The 18,974-nt window shown below is 46.0% G+C and overlaps 1 protein-coding gene across 2 annotated transcripts in view; it reads left to right on the top strand.

Moving 5' to 3' along the window:
* The window catches only part of TBC1D22A (TBC1 domain family member 22A), a 357,164-nt gene that overhangs the window by 102,836 nt on the left and 235,354 nt on the right, over window positions 1-18,974 (top strand). For both annotated transcript variants that reach the window (XM_074227261.1, XM_074227262.1), the window contains exon 8: window positions 12,716-12,830. In XM_074227261.1, the coding sequence (XP_074083362.1) occupies window positions 12,716-12,830 (115 nt within the window). The remainder of the gene's footprint in view (window positions 1-12,715; window positions 12,831-18,974) is intronic.

Genomic DNA, 18,974 nt, shown 5'->3' with positions numbered 1-18,974 from the left:
GTGCTGTTTCCTTTCCACTGGGCTGGAGGCTGTGATCGTGGTGAAATGGCAGGAGCCCTCTTTCTGATCCTGCTGCTCCCAGCACCAGATGATGGGCTCTGGGTAATCTTGGGGGCCTTGTTTTCATTTGATGTGGAGTAAGATGACTGGGCTAGGGAAGTCTGGCTAACTCAAGTCCCAGGCTCCTTTGTCTCTGTTGACCTTGCCTGGGTATCACCTCAGCTCTTTGTCTTTTATAAATATCTTTATTTCTCTTCAGGAGGGTTTGTTCTGATTATAGAGGCAACAGAAGGTAGTGTTCATCCCTGGGTGGTAGTTATTGTTTGCCCTTAGTTCCGGAAGAAGCCCATGACATCAGGGAGGTGGTATTGACACACATGTGACTTGGATTTAAGTGAGGCAGGGGATGCAAAGGTCATGAGCCTCATTTTCCTCTTTGGAACCATCTGGTCTATGGCCAGATATGGATCCAGGATGACTGGGGATGGCTCCTGGAAGTGGGCAGGGGACCCCATGAGTAGCCTTCTAGGCCTACAGGGTCTTTGAGATGCTAGGACTAGCCAAAGCCTAAGGCCCCCTCCATCCCCACCCTCCTGGAATTGGATTGAAGAAGAGAAGCTGACCTCTGACCCAACTGTCCACTGATGCCCTTGAGCCTCTGTCTCTGGAGCGTGAGTTTTCAGGTGCTAGTTTCCCAGTTCTCTCTAGCTCTGACCTGGCTCTTGATTCACTTAAATCCTCTGAAAACTGGAAATAATGACACTTACCCTGCCTGGCTCACAGAGTAGGCACCCCTAAGTTCTATTGTGGTCTTTATGAGCTACCAGGGCCTCCTCCGGGCTGGTGCTCATTGACTCCAGAGCCCTAGGAGAAGGATTCTGGGACTCTACAGTAGGCTACACTGCCTCGGGTCTGGCTGCACTCAAGTCAGCAGCTGCCCAGGACCTTCCAAATTTGTCTCAGGGAGCCTGCTTTCAGAGGCATGTGGGGGAGTACCTTCCGATCAGGGTTAAATTTTGAGGAACCTTCAGGGTCAGGTATTCGGACAGGGGGGTCTCCCTGTGGGATTGTGAACCAGATAGTGAGGAGATCAGAATCTTGCAGCCTTAGGGAGAGGGGGAGGGCCACATTGTGGAATTTCTGTCTCCATTCTCTCCCCTTCCTCCTGGATCCTCCTCATTCCTGTTTTGACATTCTACTCCTGGTGTTTTTGGAGACACTGTAGGCTAAGCTGCCTTCCTGGTCTGTCTGCATTTCAGATTCACCCTCACAATGCCCAGCCTTACCTGAGCAGGCTTGTTCCTCCTTCCTGTCAGTGTCACCCTCACCAAGTGCTCTCCACGCAGGTTGTGCTGGGACTGTCTTTTCTCTGTTTTTTAGTGAAGGATCCTGCAGGTCAGAGAGCTGACTTACCTTTCCAGAGGCCCCAGCCTCCTAGTGGGGAAGGCCTAAGCTCAAAGACCAACTCAGGTCTTTTCCTGCCCAGTTCTGGTGCCCCATTCCCCATTGGTGCCCCATTGGCTTTTTTTTGGGGGGGTGACTCTTCCTCTTAATGGGACTCCTCATTGATTTTTATCTTTTTAGGATTTTGCAAGGCAAATGGGGTTAAGTGGCTTGCCCAAGGCCACACAGCTAGGTCATTATTAAGTGTCTGAGGTCAGATTTGAATTCAGGTACTTCTGACTCCAGGGCTGGGGCTCTATCCACTGCACCACCTAGCTGTCCTAAGAGTTTTACAATTTTTTCCCCTAATCTTGCTTGACATTGTTTCCATCCTCATTGATTTCTAAGTGAAGTGCAGAAAGCACACAAATTAAGTCTTAGCCCAGGCAGGCCTCAGTACTTTGGCTGGTCCCCTGCAACAGGGGGATGGCTGCTATGGCCAACACCAGACCAAGTCAGGAACATGCTCCCGATGAGGTAGCCCTGTTGGCCATCATGACTGGTGGCTTAGTCCCTCTTCTGCCTGCATCAGATCTTTGTAGGCTAGAACCCTGCTAAGGGACCAAAAGGAACAAGATGAAATGTGATTGTCAAACTGACTTCACAGAACAAGGTTGTGAGACCACGTGGTGGCTTCTCTGAAAAGTATCTGAAGGTTCCCAGAAGGGGAGCAACCAGGGATCCCAGGCCCATCGTCCTCTGCTGGGCTCAGATCCAGCCCTTGGCACTGTGTTTTAGGAAGGATGGTGAAGGCAGCCAGAGGACAAGGCAGGAAAAAGGCTTCAATTGGTGCCAAATGACTGGGAGCAATCGGAGCAGCTGGGCATGGGAAAACTTTGGGAATGCTGCTTAGGAGAGCTGTCTTAAGGGATTTGGCCCCAGATGGCAGAGACCAGGAGCAGTGAGGGTAAACTGTAAAGGGACAAACTTTTCCTGTGTATAAGAAAGCCTTTTTTAGTGTTTGGAGAGGAATGGGCTGTGGTGGCAGGGGATGAGTTCTCCATCCCTGGAGTTACTGAAGTGGAGGCTCGGAGAACCTCTTCTCTGTGGCAGTCAGGCTCCATGGCAGGTTGGTGGTCTGTGTTTCTTTTGTTTTATTATTTCCTCATTTCCCTTCATCTTCTCTTTTTTTTTATCTCTTGAAGGAATAGGGAAATTCATTTCTTTGAAAAATTCTTCTGGGTTAGCCTAATTGTGATGATGATAACTGGGTAAATGCTGCAGCCTGTAGTGCTGGGGTTTGTACTGAAGCGGGCTATCTGAGGATCAATGCTTCCCACAAACTGTCCTCCAGGCAGTGCTTCAGGCCCACACTTCAATAAGCATTACATTTAAACACTAGGGTGGGTTTAATTCCTATCCAATTAAAGCTTTCTGTTCTCATGCTTTGAAATTGCTTGGTTTGAAAGGGAAAATGAAGCTAACTGGACCTGTGGGGCCTTAGGGTCAGGGAGAGCTGAGCTTGAGCCTTGCCTTTGACCCATCATTCTGTACCTGAGGCCAGGCCCTGAAGCTCTCTGAGACTGCCAGCAGAGATGACTGAGTGGAGGAAGTGTCCATACCAGGAATTACCCAATAGATGACCTCCTGTCCTAGATCAGATATGTAGGATGGGGATGCTGCTGCAAAGCCAGCATGGGTTAGGTCCTGCCTTCATGGAGCTTCTACTCTGGAAGGGGAGTAATGAAATGTGGGCACCAATCAAAGACAATCTGATTCATGCTTTCCAGATGTTCTTAGGTGCTGACACTGCCAACACAAGCAAAAAGGACGGTCTCTGCCTTCCAGGAACTGAGATTCTCCAGGGAGAGGGAGCACGAATCCTTCCTGGAGGCAGATGGAGGAGTCTGGAATGTAGTCCTTGTCCCCCATCATTGGGGGAAAGCTCCTTTAGAGCCTGTGAAATGTCCATACTGTGTGGTAGTGTTGATGTGATGATATCAGACCAAGGCTGTGTGATGGAGAGGCTGGAGGACATCATGCACTTTAGAGTGGAAGGTCCAGGAAGATCTCACAGTGAGAAAACTGGGACCTGAGGAGGAGAAGGCACCTGGTGGAGGTCCCCCGGGAGTCTGTGCCAAGCCAGGCTAACCTCTTGGTCTATCAGCTCCCAACTGGGCAGGGGGTTGTCCCTGTCGTTATTGAGCAGCTGGTATCTTCTGGGTGGAAGATGCTTTTTTATCCCATTTCAGCTGTTAGTTTTGTCCTTTTCTAGATAAGGGCTATCTTGGTTTAAAGTTCCAGAAGACACCTTCTGCTTGTTGGCTGTCAGGAAGAGGTGCTTCTTTCCTTTTTGGCTTTTGAGCTTTCCTTTTGAGCTTTGTTTTGTGGAGCATCTTGTTGAATCCATGACTGTCCCACAGCTCGCTGGCAAGAGCAGCTTATGCCTGAAGATGGGTTAAGTTCCCGCAACGGCCAGTCTTATATGCCGTTGGAAAGGCTTGTTCCTCTCTTTTGTGCCAGCCATTGGTCAGGATTACTTTCTAATCAATACACTCACCCCTACACCCCTCTTTAATATTGTTTTCCCTGCCCTGGTCATTATATTAATGAGCACAGGGGAGTGACCAGTAATAGGTGTGAACTTCTTTGAGCGGGGGCACTTTCAAAGGACAAGGCTCCTAGATCACCTCAGGACCAGACAGAGCAGGTCTGATCCAGTGTCAGGTCTGATCAGGTTAGGGTCGATTCTTTTGCCTTATTTTCATATAACTACCCATAGGCAGGATCACAGGAAGACCCCAGTCTTTGTAATGTATTTCTATATTTTTAAACTAACAATCTCTTCGTACATTCTGTGGAAGCCAAAGGCCCTACATTCCTCACAGCAAAGTTGTCCTTTGGTCCAAGGTCTGCTGCCTCTCAGTGACTAGGAACTGATTCTAGGTGCTGCAAGCCTGGGGCTGTGGGGGGTCAATTGCTGCCTTCTCTTATTGGGCTTGAAAAGCTCTGGTCATGAATCTGGAGGCCTCAGGGCATTCCATCCCTGCCTGCTTGACCACTGGGAGCTGGATATTGTTGCCCACACAGTCGTAGTCTATCACCATTAGTAAGGACCCAAGAGATCCTCTGATCTACCCGCTTCCTAGGCTCAGCCAGCTGACAAAGCGGTTCTCGGCACTTGTTCCCTGGTGGTTTGATTCCCAAAGCAGGGTCAGTGAAGAGAGTATTTCCACCATGAAAAGCAGGCAGCTCAAAGAACTGAAGAGCTCTTTTGGATTAGTTGGATTTTTGGCTCGCATTAATATTTGTAAGTCACATGGACATTATACAATTTGATCATCATTCAGTATGACATTCACCTATTAAGCTCCTTCTTTATAGAGAGCTTTAGGGGCTGAATAAGAGAGAGTCTCTGCCCTCCAAGTGCTTACAGTCAGTTCTCACAGGAGAAAGCCCTTGTACACAAATGAGTGTTCAATAGATTGGCAGCAGAAACAGGAGAGTGTGGGTGGGGAGAGCAGGGAGAACAGATGCAGCTGAGGCTGGACCCAGGAAGAAGGGAATTTGAGTTCACACCACCATCATATTGGGATTGGCGCTGGTCTGAGAGGGAATTCATGAGACAGGCTCTCTCTCCCAGGCAAGTTGGCATTTTATTGGACACTGTGCTGGCACAGTGCCAAGAGGTATCTGATATGCCCTCCTTTATAGAGGGAAAGAGGGGGCAGGAAGAGAGAAAAATGATCTTGGACAAATAGTGGAGGTCAGAAGTTGGCACCACTGAAAGGACAGATCCTCTAATTGTCAAGCAGGGCATGCTTGAAAAGGGGTTGATAGACGGTTCCAGATGCTGGAAGCACCTGACTGATCTTTGCATGTTTGTCCTTCATTTTCAAAGAAGAACCTGACATCAGGGAGGTGATGCCATGATAAGCACATGAATTGGATTTGATTGAGAGGTCTGTGCTAATCTCACTTTCTCCTCCAGAACCATTTGGGTCTAGTGGCCATATATGGATCAGGATGACTGGAGATGGCCCTGAATGTGAGACAATAAGAGTTAAGTGACTTGTCCCAGGTCACACAGCTAGGTCATTATTAAGTGTCCAAGGTCGCATTTGAACCAGGGACTCCTGACTACAGAGCCAGTGCTCTATTCACTGCGCCACCTAGCTGCCCCCGTGATGATAATATCTTAGTGATGAGTGGAAGTCATTTCATTGGATTCGAATTTGGCACAGATTCCAGCTGACTTTGGGGTGGGAGGGGAGGAGGAAGGTCAAATCCTGGAAGTGGCCAAGAACAGAAGCATGTTGCTGGGGTTCCCTTACCTGCCACCCTGCCTCCTTGGAGCTGGAGCAGCTTCAGGGAAATGTGCTGGACCTGCTTACTCGGACATTGTTTTTGTTTTGCCGATCAGGAAGTTTGGGTTGAGGAGAAGTTTCTGAAGGTGGCTCCTTAAGCAGAGGAGGCTCTGGTCAGACTGGGAAGGGCTCAAGGGCCTCATGATCATCTATTATCCACAGTGTGTAGAGGTTCCAAAAAGTTGAGGAGTGTTTAAGAGCCTTAGATCTGGGAAGCCCTGTAGAAGACCCCCAGAGGCTACATAAAGGGGGAGGAGTAGGAAGGAAGGGGACTGGTTTTGTGTGGTATTGGGGGTCTCCAAGTGAATAACAAACAAATGAGTAATGATTACTTGCCCTTGGAGACAAGGAATCCTTGAACCCAGCACCCACTTGCCTTGAGGTTTTGAGTAAGTCCTTTCTCAGTGCTTTACATCACATGAAAATGTATGGTGAGTTTTCATCTCTCTAGTTTTAGAATAAAGATGGTGAATGAGATTCATGCAAACTCTGAGAAACAGTCTAGGAGAATTAGGGTGGGGTAGGGAAGTTGGGTGCCAGGTCTCAGAGCTTTCTGTTCCACAGTGATCACCAAAATAATGGCATTCTGCTCCAGAGAGGCTGAGTGGTGGAACAAACAGATTGGACACCCACAGCACACAGAGACAAATGAACATGTTGTCTAGCCTTGGGAGCATCCCCCCTGACCGCCCAACTCCAGATCCCGGGCCCCAGCTGTCACTCCAGCAAACTCCTCGTGAATAGACATTGTCTAAGTCAAAGGGAAGCCTTCAGATCCGTGGTCAAGGAAGAGTTCGTGACTTGAGAGTATCCTAGGAGGGAAGGGGACAATGTGGATGATGTGAAACATAAGAACGCTTCCTCGTGTATGTCTGATGTAGGTAAAATTAGAAGACAGACAGGGAATGGCAAAAGGCATATGTGGCAAGATTTTCTGATAAAAGTTTCATTTCTGAGATACGTAATAATCTGACTCAAATTCATTAGAATAAGTGCTCTTTTGTGGGCAAAAAAGTTAGGAATAGGTAGTTTCTGGAGGAAGAAACCCAAACTACTAATAACCATAGTAAAGGAAAAGTCCTTCCACTCACCAATAAGTTGAGAAATTTAAAACAAAGTCACTCTGAGGTTCCATCTCCTACCCTTCAGCTTGGCAGGATTGACAGAAGGGTCAAGTAGATATTCTAATGCAGCTGTTTGCTTTCACAGTTACTTACTAAACTCTAACCAGGCTGTGTCTTTTGACCATGTGATGCTACTCTTAACTCTGGGTCTTTAGACATCACAGGAGGAGGAAGGTCTTCTGGGGTAGCCCCCACCTCCTGGGGAATGGTGAATAAATGGAGTGGGATATTATTGTGCCAAAAAAAGTCCTCTAAGAATTGATGCCAAGGGCCTGGAACCAGGAGAACAATTTAGCAACAGGTTCAAGAAATAAAACTTAGAAGGAGTTGAGAAAGTGGATCAGTGCAACCACAATTTCAATGAAGTGAAGTGTGCTCCTCACCCACTTCCTGAAGGAAGGGCAATGGAATTAAAATGAAGGAGAGATATATTGTGGATACAGCCAGGGTGGAAATGTGTTTTGCAATATAATGCTTCTTTGCTATCCAGGTTTCATTTTTATTTTTTAATTGGATGATAGGAGAAGTGGAAGGAAAGATATTAAAAGTGTATACCTTAATAAAGATTGTGATTGAATGTGAGAGTGTGTGTGTGTGAGAGAGAGAGAGAGAGAGTGAGAGTGTGCCCGCACATATGCACACCAATTTGCTTTATGACAGAAAACATTTCATATCCCTAGCCAGGGTTTTGATTTCATTTCCAAGGACTACAATCGATCTTTTACTCTTTCCTTCACAATTTTCCGAGCAGTGACCTGCTGGTACAGCATACCTTCAGAGGAGTGGGTGCTGAGAACCTGGAGGAAGAAAGGGAGAGTCCCTTAAATCTCCCCTGTGTGGTGAGCATCTATATCCCTGTGACCCTCATCCCAGGGAGCTCGCCGGTGATGGGGCCCTGATGACTTGGCTTGGACCCCTTTGGGCGAACCAGCTCTTCTTCTCTCCTCCCTCCCCCCAAGATGTTCAGACTCAGTTTCTGCCCAGGAAGGCAGGAAGTTCTGGGAAAGTGGCTGAAGAGTTGGTCCTCAGGAGCAGGGCTTGGACCACATGGATGTGTTCATTAAATAAAACATCTCACTCAGATCATACTTTGCAATCAGGGTTCATTCCCTCCTGGGTAATCTTCAAGAGGAAATCATCAATCACAAGATTTGGACCTGGGAGGAACCCGGGAGGTCTTCTCCTCCAGCCGCCACTGCCCTCTTCCCTTCCACTTTACAGCAGAAGAATCTGAAATCTGATCAGTCGGCAAGCATTGATTGAGCAGCTGCTGTATGCTTGGCTCAGTGCTGGGTCTCCAAGGAAGATCGGAACTCGGTTCTGTCCTCAGAGGACTTCAGTTCTACTAGAGGAGGTGATGTGAAACCTATTTCACAGGGAAGGCATTTGCTCAAGGCCTTGGAGTCCAAGCCCAGGCCCTGTGAGCCCCTCCCGCTGTTTCTCCTACATATTCTCCTCTGTCTATTGCTTGAGTGTTCTGGGGGATAACTGAGCTCTTCTCATCGTCCTCTTCCTCCTCATCTTGGGCTCCTGTCTAGTTGCAAAACATAGCAGTTATTGAGAGGGAACCAGAAGGCCTTGGGGGGATTTACCCATGACCCACCAACAGACTTGGATATCGGATGCTGCATATAGATCTTTTCTTTTTCCTTAAGACTCTTGTATTCATCCTATTTTCTATTTTTCCAGGGAACTAGTTGTTTGGTTTAATTGTTTGAAAGTCAATATGACCAGGAGCTTAATGAAAAAAAAGTGCAAAAGAAGGTGGCTTAGCCCTACCTGATCTAGAAAAGAAACAGATATCTTATTGTCTGGTCTTGTTACCTCTTAGACTTCTTGTCTCTTCTCTAAGGATATGATTTCTCTCTCATCACACCCAATTTGGATCAAGGTACAGCATGGAAACAAAGTAAAGACTGACAGAGTGCTTTCTGTGGGGGGGTGGGGGGAGGGAAGTAAGATGGGGGAAAATTGTAAAACTCAAATAATATCTTTAATAAAAATTAATTTAAAAAAGTCAATATGAAATAACAGAAAAAAATTGGAATTTTTTAATGTATTTTTTAAAATTTTGCTTTTTAAAATAAACTTTTATTTTCTCTCTTTCCTACTTTCTCCCTATTAGGAGGGAGAAAAAAGGAAAAAAAAGCCTTTGTAATAAATCTACATGGACAACTAAACATATTGCTCATATCCACGAATGTGTCCCATTTTCCATCTTGTGTCCACTACCTCTCCATTAGGAGATGAAGGTTGCTTTTATCTTGATCAGAATTGGTGACTTTATTAAGATGTATACATTTTAAAATTTAAATTATGGAATTTGTTTTAAAAAGAAATGGAATTTTATTACTTTTAAACACTTCTGTAACTGACCTAGTTTGTCTGGCAATAGGTAAGAATTTGTTGTCCTTTTTAGTCCCTTTTTCAGTTATATAAGACTTTGTAACTTGAGAAGGAAGGGAGTCTTTTTTGGAGTTTGGTGGAAGCAAAGTCAGAACATCTTCATGGAGAGAGGAGGCATCTGAGTTTTGCCTTTCAGCACCTTAACATCTAGAGCAGCTCGTGGTCCCCATTGCCTTCAGCTGCTGGGTGTGAGTTGGACCTGTCCTCTTCTTGGAGATGAAGAGCTGAATCTAATTATCACCCAAGTCCATTTCTGATGCTGTCTCCCTAAATCTGCTTAGATTCCAATTGTCCCAAGATTCTGAATGGGCCAAGTTCTGATTCTGGGACATCTTGGTGGTTTTGAGCCAGAGTCTGTGGAAAGTGCCAAATGCCTATTAGACTGGAGGTGATGAGACCATCTGTTCTTTTGCCCAATGTGGGGAAGGGAGAGGAGTCAGGCCCTTTCTTTGAATCTTCTGGAGCCTCCCTGGGACTTAGTGCCCAGAGATGTCTGGGACTGGAAGGGACCCTGTTGGCTAACTAGAGATCACTGCCTTGATTTTTACAGATTTGGTAGGTAACCTCATGCACAACTTGGGGGGGGCAGGGCAGGGCCCCTGGCAGCCTCTAAGTCAGGGGTACACAGGGCAGAGAAGGGAAACTTTGGGCATCTGCTCCTTCCTCCCCAAAGTGGGAGTCTAGAAATCACTTTTCCCAGTAGAGGAGTTAATTGGGACTGGAGACAAGGTTGGGATGTGCTCCTTCAGGCTCCAGAGGCTACCAGGTGAAAGACAGTGTCTCTGGGCACTGTGCCCAGCAAGCCATGTCCTGTCTTGGCCACTTCTGACCCTTTCTGGAAATGTCTTTTCCCTTGCATTCTTCCCTTCTCTGCTTGGTGGGCAGTAGACCTTCAGGAGTCAAGGGAGCTTCCTGCCCAGGGTCCCCTTAAAGGAACATTCTGGGCAGCTGGTGATCTAGAACCTTGATTCCTCCAGCCTTTGGTGGCACTTCTGGGAGCCTTACTTTCTTCCTGTGTGATCTTCAGGTCTTGGTTCTTGTCCCTGCTTGATTCCTTGGTGGCTTTTGACATTAGGGTCTCCTTTTCTTCCTGGGCACTCTGCTGATGATTCCCAGGTGGCTGTGTCCAGCCTGGGCTTTCCATCTTATGTCTGGGGCCCCACCATCTTCCCAGTTCCTAAAGCTCCCAGCCTTGCTGTCATCCCAAGGCAGCTGGGTGGCTCAGTGGGCAGAGTTCTGGCCTGACTTCACTTTACAGCCTAGGTGACCCTCAGCCAGTCACTTCACTTCTGCCTGCCTCAGTTTCCCCATCTGTAAACAGGGATAATCATAACCCCTCCCTCCCAGGGTAGTTATGAGGATCTAACAAGATGATAATTGTCTTACCCAGTCCTTTCTCCCCTCCCCTCCTGGCTCACCTCTCACCATACAAGGTGGTGCTCCTGCCCACTGAGGTCACCTTCTTAGACCTGCCTCCCCTCCACACATTCTGCCATTGTCCTCTCCTACCTCCAGGCCTTTGTCCTGGCTGTGCCCCATGCCTGGAGGGCTCTGCCCCCTTGCTTCTTCCTCTGGCTTCCTTCAAGGCTCCACCCAAGTCTCTCCTCCCTCTTGCAGGGAACCTTGTTCTAGCCCCTCACTGCTGGACCCCTCTGGCCACTTGGCAGCCATCCAAGTGGCAGCAACTTGTGTTTTGGTAGCTCCAGCCCACAGTGGGGTAAGCATAGAGCCAGGGGTTCCTGTGAGCTTAGTCTTACCTGCGGCCAGACAAGATCTGGGGGACTCTGGGCCTTCCTCACTTTTCTGCGTTTTCAAGTGCCAGAGGTGAGCTTCTTTGAAGCTCTGACCAGGACCTCGCTCTAGTGGGTTCTTGAGGACTCTGCTCTTGTCCCTGATTGTCATGCTCTGCCTCTTCTCCATCTGGTCCCTTTCTGATCTGCTGCTTCTCACAGGTGTGGGGGCTGAGGAGGCCCTTCTTCTGGGCTCATCAGGCTGAGTGTGAGTCTGTGGAGGACTCTTGACCTGCCCTCTTGGCTTCCATCTTTGGGATAGAGTTTCAGGAGGCCCAGGTCATTACCAAACCCTTGTTTTCTTCCTAAGAGTAGAAGCCCCGGTTCCTCATCCTGGTTTTGTTTGTCCTCTTCCTGCTCCCCTGGGCACCCAGTCCTTCAGGAGAAGCTTTGGTCCTCTGGGTCCTGCCTGCCTCTGATGGACCTTGGGAGGATAGAGCTTTGCCCGTCTGAAGGACTCAGACCCCGTCATGGGCAGCTGAGGCTTTGCTGGCTCCTTTTGTTGGCTCCTTCCACCCCCAACCCCTGGGGAATGATTCTCTTAGCTTGACTGTGGTGAGGGAAGCCTCGTAGAGGACTGTGGGAATGCGCCACATGATAGTTCTGATGTCTTCCCTGGATGTGCTTCTCTGAAGAAGACTCTTAAAAAGAAAACTGTTTGCATGCCCTGATCATCCCCTTGTTGTCCACGCGTGGTATAGAAAGCTTGTTTCATTTGAAGATGGATGCAGTGTGTGGCAGATACAATGATCTGATTGTACCAGGAGAAAGACTTCAGAAGAGGGAGTGCTTCCTACAATGGACCCTGCTGGGCTTTCATTTTTTTTTCCTCTAACTGCAGCTGGGTCCTTTAGGGTCTTTGGTTCTCCAGTGAGGAAATGTGGGATGTGTGGCCGTGTGTTTCGTTTCCTTTCCTTTCACTTCCTGAATAGCCTCATGACCTCAATATTACTTAGTTAAGCTCCCAGCCTAATCAGGGCTGGAAAATGGGAGAGTTGTTGGAGCTGATTCAAGCCCTTGTAACTCCTGGGACATTTGACTCACCTTGTGGTTGGTGAAGACCAAAGTAGAAAGCATGGCTCTCCTTCCTGGTCCTAGGTGGACTTGTCTGCCCAGCAGGGCCATGCCTGCTGGCCATTGGCATAGCAGCCAGCCGCATCCCCTGATGATGCTGATGGTGGACACTCAAATGGAGAGTCATGGGGTGCCATGGACTTTTTGTATATTCTCACGTGGGAGCCTCCTAACAGCCAGGGGGCACATGTGGACAGGCCAAGATTTTTCATCCTTTTTTTTTAACCAAGAGAAAAATTATGGGTAAACAAACCTGAATAAAGACCAACAGTGACTAGAGGGCTGGGTCTGCCCGTGGTCTTCTGACTCACATTTGGGCTTTGTCCACAGCCCTTCAAATGCCCCAAGCGTGGCAAAGGCTTCCAACAGAGCCTGCCCTCTATTGGGGAACAAAGGAAAGACTGGGGATTTTTATGTGCTTGATTAAGAGCAATGGATAATTACTCACACTTGCATATCTGCATCTAACTAATTGGAATTAGTATTGATACACTGTTGAGTCAGATTTATTTCCAGGGTCCACTTGTGCACATTCCTCATTTTTCCTCTTGGTCTGTTTATTCTGTTTCAGATTTTTGAAAGAATCTTGTTTATCTGGGCCATCCGTCACCCTGCCAGTGGCTACGTACAGGGAATCAACGACCTGGTCACCCCCTTCTTCGTGGTCTTTATTTGTGAACACATAGGTGAGTCTGTGTCATAAGGAAAGCCTGACGAGGCCTCCAGTGTGACGTTTGATGGCTTGGAGTGTTTTCTAGTTTTCAGCCTTTCTGAACCGACAAGTGTTTTTTGGTTGTTATAGACACAAATATGAAATGAATTTTTATGACTATTTCTTCCTTTGACTCCTCAATGAACAGACAGCTTATGGGGTAATTTCTTAGAGCAGTGAGCCAGGAACTGAGTTTTTTTTTTATTTTTTATTTCAAATAGATGAGATTTAGGAACTAGAGGACATTCAAACAGATTTCTTTTCTTTTTTTTTTAATTGGAATTGTATTTTATTTATATGGTAGTTTTTAAAATTTTCCTCCATTTGCAAATTTATGAGTTTCACATTTTCTACCACCCTCCCTTCCTTCCCATGGTGGTGAAAAGTCTAGATAAAGTTTTTTAACATATTTACATATTAGTCATGTTGTGAAAGAGGAATTAGAACTAAGGGGGAAGAAAAAAATCATGAGAAAGAAAGGAAAAACAAAACAGTTTTAAAAAACTGACATAGTGTGCTTTGCTCTGCATCCAGACTCCCTGGTCTTATTCTCTGGATGTGGACGGCACTGTCCTTAGCAGGTCTCTCAGGATTGTCCTTATTAACTGAACTGCTGAGAGGAGCTGCCTTCATCAGAGTTGGTCCTCTTGCAATGTTGTTGTTAATGCGTTCACATAGATTTCTAAAAAATATATTCAAGACAGGACATTTCTTTGAGTCCTTTGGCTCAGAGAACACAAATTTGTGTGTGCGCTAAGACCTTATCGGTAATGTTCCATCTTCTGTGAGGCAGCACAATCTATTGAATGGGAACTCTGATTTCCTCTTGGCCCCTCCAAATGTGCTCATGTCACCTGTGTGACCTTGGGCTGTCATGGGGGCCTCTGGGCCTTGAGCTTCAGGTCAGGATGGTAACTTTCCCAGCCCGGATGCAGGCTTTGGCTTAACCTAAGTCTGGGCTGAGAGGAGGAAGCCATGGAGGGACATGGAGGCCTCAGCACCTAAGTCTGGCCCTTGAACACTTGAACTGATCCACCCCAACCTCTGCCTCTTGCTGATGCTTTTCCATGGAAATTCCTCCCTGGAGCTGGGGAGGCAGGTTTAGTTTTGCACTTGTATGTTTTGCCAATTTAATTTCTGTGTGGCGTCCATTGTCATTCTTGTCATAAGCTAGATTGATTACATTTAATAGAGGACAGATTACCCTTGAGTGGCTGAAATCCTCTTCCCCTCACCACCTCTTACTTTGTTTCTACTCCTTGCTTCCTCTGGAGGAGGGCTTTCCATTGCTAGGCAACTAATGAGAGCCACTGCTGCTTTGTCCCTAATCATTCCTTAAGTAGGGTAGAGGCTACTCCTGAGAGCACTGGCGATTCTGCAGCTCGCTCTCTCATTTGACAGATAATGAAAATGTTCTTAATGATCCTCGAACAGTAGGATCTCTGTTGGTAGACTTTGGAGTTGTTAATTGAAATAAGAAATTCAACTGAGATGTGATTAGAGAATTGATATTCCATGTTAAATAGACCATTTAATTAATGTGGTAAATAAGTTGGTCTTAACTACTTTACCACCAACTTCCATTCCAGGACCCAAGTGGTCATTAATGCATTGCCTGGATAGCAGCAAGATGGGACCAGGAGAACATGATTGTCTTACTAATTGTCTAGTAGAAAAAAAATTGGGACGATAAAATGGATGTTCTACAAAATGAGTTTTCCGATTTGCCTTAAATAGCTTCTTGTCCCCTCTGCGTGTGGATTGCATTATTCAAAACCAAGTGAAATATATATAGATAGCATTTTGTAAAGCCTTTATAACACATTGCTCTCTCGACTAGTTGACTCATTTAGTAGGATGGATGGCTTTTCAATTTTGACCTTGGCTTTCAGGAATGCAGCAGAGTCACATATTCTCATACATGAATGATAGCTATTAAAGTAAATTCCATCTTTCATTGTCCTGTTCACTTTTTTCATTTGTCCAAATTGACTGGGATAGGACTTGTTTGTCTTCTTATATTTTTCTAACTTCATTGTTTTGCCTTACATAGTTTCATTCTGGCTCTCTCTCCAGTAATCTTCATCTATTCAGAATTTACAAGAAAGGTGGTATTTTGGATAGCTGACTTCTCAATATAGAGAATAAGACACCTGTAGCTGATCAAGGTAGTCATGAGGCATTGGACTGAGAAGACCTGGATCTGACTCTTCACTGGGGGTGACCTTGGTTATGCCACAGACTCAGTCCTGCCTCATTGGGAAAAGAGCAAAGTCAAAGAGAACTCTTGTAAATGTCATTTTGTTATTCTTCCTTTGGCTTTTCTCTGAATCTCATTTTTCATCCAGCTGGACATCAGACTACAAAGGGCAGGAAATTAGTTTGACTTTGGATTGCTCTCAAGGAAGTGGATATTTGAGTCAATCTATGACTTGGTTCATTATTAACTCATTTTCTTAGGTTTTCTCATTTTATCTCCAAAGTGTCATTCAGCAAAAGATTCAAATTAATTTAGGTCCTAAGAATTCTTTTACCAACTGTAGGAAGAAGAGCTTGGTAGTCTTAGTTGGTAAGGACTTCCAGATAATGCAACCAGTAGACCTGTCATGGTGAATGGGGAAAGTAGATATTAAAGATGGACTATGGGCTTGATGGGAGCCTCCATGACCCCTGGAGCTCTGATCTGGAAACCTTGTGACATTTGGGAAGCAACATTGGTGTAATAGATTTTTTCAGGCCTTACTGGCACTAACTGTGATAAGAATTTAGGAGAGGGGCAGCTAGGTGGTGCAGTGGATAGAGCATCAGCCCTGAAGTCAGGAGGACTTGAGTTCAAATTCAGCTTCAGACACTTAATAATTGCCTAGTTGTGTGACCTTGGGCAAGTTCCTTAACCCCCATTGCCTTGCAAAAACCAAAAAAAAAAAAATTAGGCGAAAAAGAAAAGTGAAATAAATGTGGGACAATAGGCATCATCATTGAAGAGAACGCAATCTTGTGGATAGGAGCAGGCACTAGAATGAGGGCAAGAAGTAAAGGCATTGCACTAGGACACAGAATGACGTGGTTCCTCAGAGTCTTGGGAACCACACCAGGAGTTCTTCATCCTTTGCCTTGTTAGGGGAGAGAGAGGATGCCTTAAATCCAGACTGGACCCAGCATTCGCTGGAGAAATTAACTGGGAAGGAGGCTTGGAATCACTTCCATGGCTTAAGATGTGGACATACCAATGCCCAGAGAGTAGTTAATAAAATGAAATTTCAGTTTTCACATATGACAATGACTGTGATGCCATAGGTATCACCAAAAGTTGGTAGAATGGGTCAAATGGTGGAATACAGTAATAGAAGACCTTATATTTAAGACCCCCTCCCAGCTCTGACCTTTCCTGTTCTGAGACCACTCCCAGCCTTGACATTCCCTGTTCTCAGGACCTTCCCGGTTCTGATTTTCTTTGTTCTAAGGTCTCTTCCAGCCCTTGACATCCCCTCTGATTTTTTTCCCCAGTTCTCAGAAGAGATATAGGGTTCATATTCTGACTTTGCAATTTACTACTTAAGCAGTATCTAATTATGGGCAGTTTCCCTAACTCTTAGTTTCTTCTCTCAAAAAGGGGAGGAATGATGGACCCAGGTACCACATGATCTTCCTGCCATCTTTCAAACTAAGATCCTCATTTGATACAAAGCACAAGGGAGGGCTCTTGAATCTTGAGATGGTACATGCCTAACCTGGAAATCTGTGATTGGAAAAAGTAGGAAAATGGCTGAGAATATTTAGATGGAGAGCAGAGGGAAGAAGATCCAGTCTACTGTCATGGGTCCCTTGGACCAGAGAGAGGCTGCATCTGATACTTTCTTGACCCTTTCAGAAGGTGGGCTAAGCAGATAATTAGTCTGTCCACAAGGGCTCCTTGAGGGCTTGCTGTGGGTCTGGCCCTACATCAAGTACTGAGAACTAGAGACACAGACAGAGTGCAGGAAGCAGGCTTAGCTTTTAGGAATTATCATCTCCCTGATTCTTGTAGGGCAGTTGCACTGAACAGGAAAGGTAAAGTAAGAGACTGTGTTGTTTCTCATTTGAGGAATTGAATTTTATAGATTTGATATTCTAAACTTCACAGGAAAGTTGGTCAGCTTTGAGATGGGACAGCCTCATCTGCTATCTTGGGCCACCGAGGAGTATTCAGGTGGCAGTAGTCCTGGGTTGTGCCCATAGCACATAGCAATGGATATTCATTGTGCAGTCCCCCACTCTAAAGGCCAAAAGGGTGGCCCAGTTGAAGAAGTGCTTGAAAGTGTGTGGGGTGGTCCTTGATGCGTGGTTGGAAGAGCTAAGCTGTCTAGAGAACTTATTGAAAAGATGCTGTCTCCTTTGTGAAGGGGGTTTGAGTTGGGAATTCCAGAGAGCTGCCTCAGCTAGTGCCAGTGGAGGAGAGTTACTGCAGGCAGAGCTTACCTCCCTGTCAGCAGGTGCTTCTTGAGGAGTGGAGTGAGGGCCTCTGGAAGGCAGTAAGTTGCCGGTCCCTGGCACTGCTCAGAGAGGCATGAGATAAATCTATTTAGGGCATCAGAAGAGGCTTCCTGGCTTGTGTGGCAGGTGGGAGGATGTCGACAATCTCTTCCAACCCCTTAGTTCTGTGCTTTCTTGAAGCATTTGGCTGCAGAAGGAATGATAGGGCCCTTGAGACAGTCCTAATGAGCTTAACTTTCTAAAGTGACAGGACCAGAATCTTGTTGATGAGGACCACCATGATTGTGGAATGGAGAAGTGAGACGGAATCCAGTTGAGCCAGTGAGGTTATGAGAAGCAGAGTCATTTTCTTGGTGGATTTTGGGCTATGAAAATGCAGAAACCATTTTGACCAGTTCTTCAGGGCAAGTGGCTAATGTCTTTCATGGGGTGTCTGACTTGATTGTACTTTGGAGGGAACCCCATGTGATGTTTAACCTCAGCCACAGACTTGATACCAACTTAGGTGTAGTTTTGTTTGTTTGTTTTTTTTATAAGAAGTTACTTTTAAAAATGGATATCACAGGCCCTATCTCTGGCCTGTAACACTGAAGAAATATTTTTTTGTACTCTTATATTGTTTATGTTGATCAGGTGGTGTTTTGAAATGGAGATTTTTCCTGGGAATATTTTGGCCTTTGGTTCATGAAGAGGGGGCTGGTGGAGTTATCCTTAGTATGCTGAAGGAGGAGAGCCAATACAAGGGATTGTGGGGACCAAGGACAGTTCCAGCTGAGAACTGATATTCACTCTTTTGGATTTCAGCTGGGCCTCTCATTATCGACTGTAAATTAAAGTTTGAATGACAGGGCAGGAGAGAAAAAGCTCCAGGGTGATCAGCTTGATAAATGAGACTTTCCTAAAGCTTTTGTTGCAACTGTCCTTGTTTGCTTTTCATTCATTTTCTATGTGACTGAGAAGATGTTCTCATTGTTCTCTTTTTCTGTTGTAGTGACAGATAAGATTCTGATGTCCATAAAAGCATTCTGCATGTTTGTGAAATAGGAAAAGTTTTTCATTGGACATTTTGTGCACTTGGACTTAGAAAGATAGCATCCAATGATCATATGTGCAATGGGTGACTAGGCTCTTCCTTAGACAATGCTGGCATGTCTGGATTCACCTTTATTCCTCATCTTCACCAGCATTTCATTTTTCTTTAGCATCTAGGGACTATGTTTTATTAAGTACCTAAGACAGTGACTGAGATGAATCCTCTCCTCAAGGAGAACTGGAATGTGAAAGCTGATGCAGCCCCCAAATTTGACCACTTCAACAGGTTTATCAAGCCTGTATTAAGTAGGACCTTTGATGGATTATCCAACAGTCCTTGCCCTCAGTGAGCTTCCTTTCTTTTGGGAGATCTTCCACATGTATAGAAACTTGTGAAAAATGGCAGGGTCAGCAGTCTTTATATGGGAGAGGACACCACCTCTTCTGAGAGGAGCCATAAAGACTGTCTCGGTATGAGAAGCTGTGAAGATTCCACAAGGTGAGAGATGACGGTCAGAACTGAGGAAGAGTGAGAGAGGAGTGATATGGGTAAAGGCCGAGAGGGCAGGAGAAACCCAGGAGGGTCTAAATGCCATCTGGAGAGTGAGGGCCC

The sequence above is a fragment of the Macrotis lagotis genome, chromosome 2 (genome assembly GCF_037893015.1).
Source record: "Macrotis lagotis isolate mMagLag1 chromosome 2, bilby.v1.9.chrom.fasta, whole genome shotgun sequence".
Classification (NCBI taxonomy): domain Eukaryota; kingdom Metazoa; phylum Chordata; class Mammalia; order Peramelemorphia; family Peramelidae; genus Macrotis; species Macrotis lagotis.
Note: the sequence above shows the minus strand (reverse complement) of the source record. Positions and strands in the feature narration are given on the sequence as shown.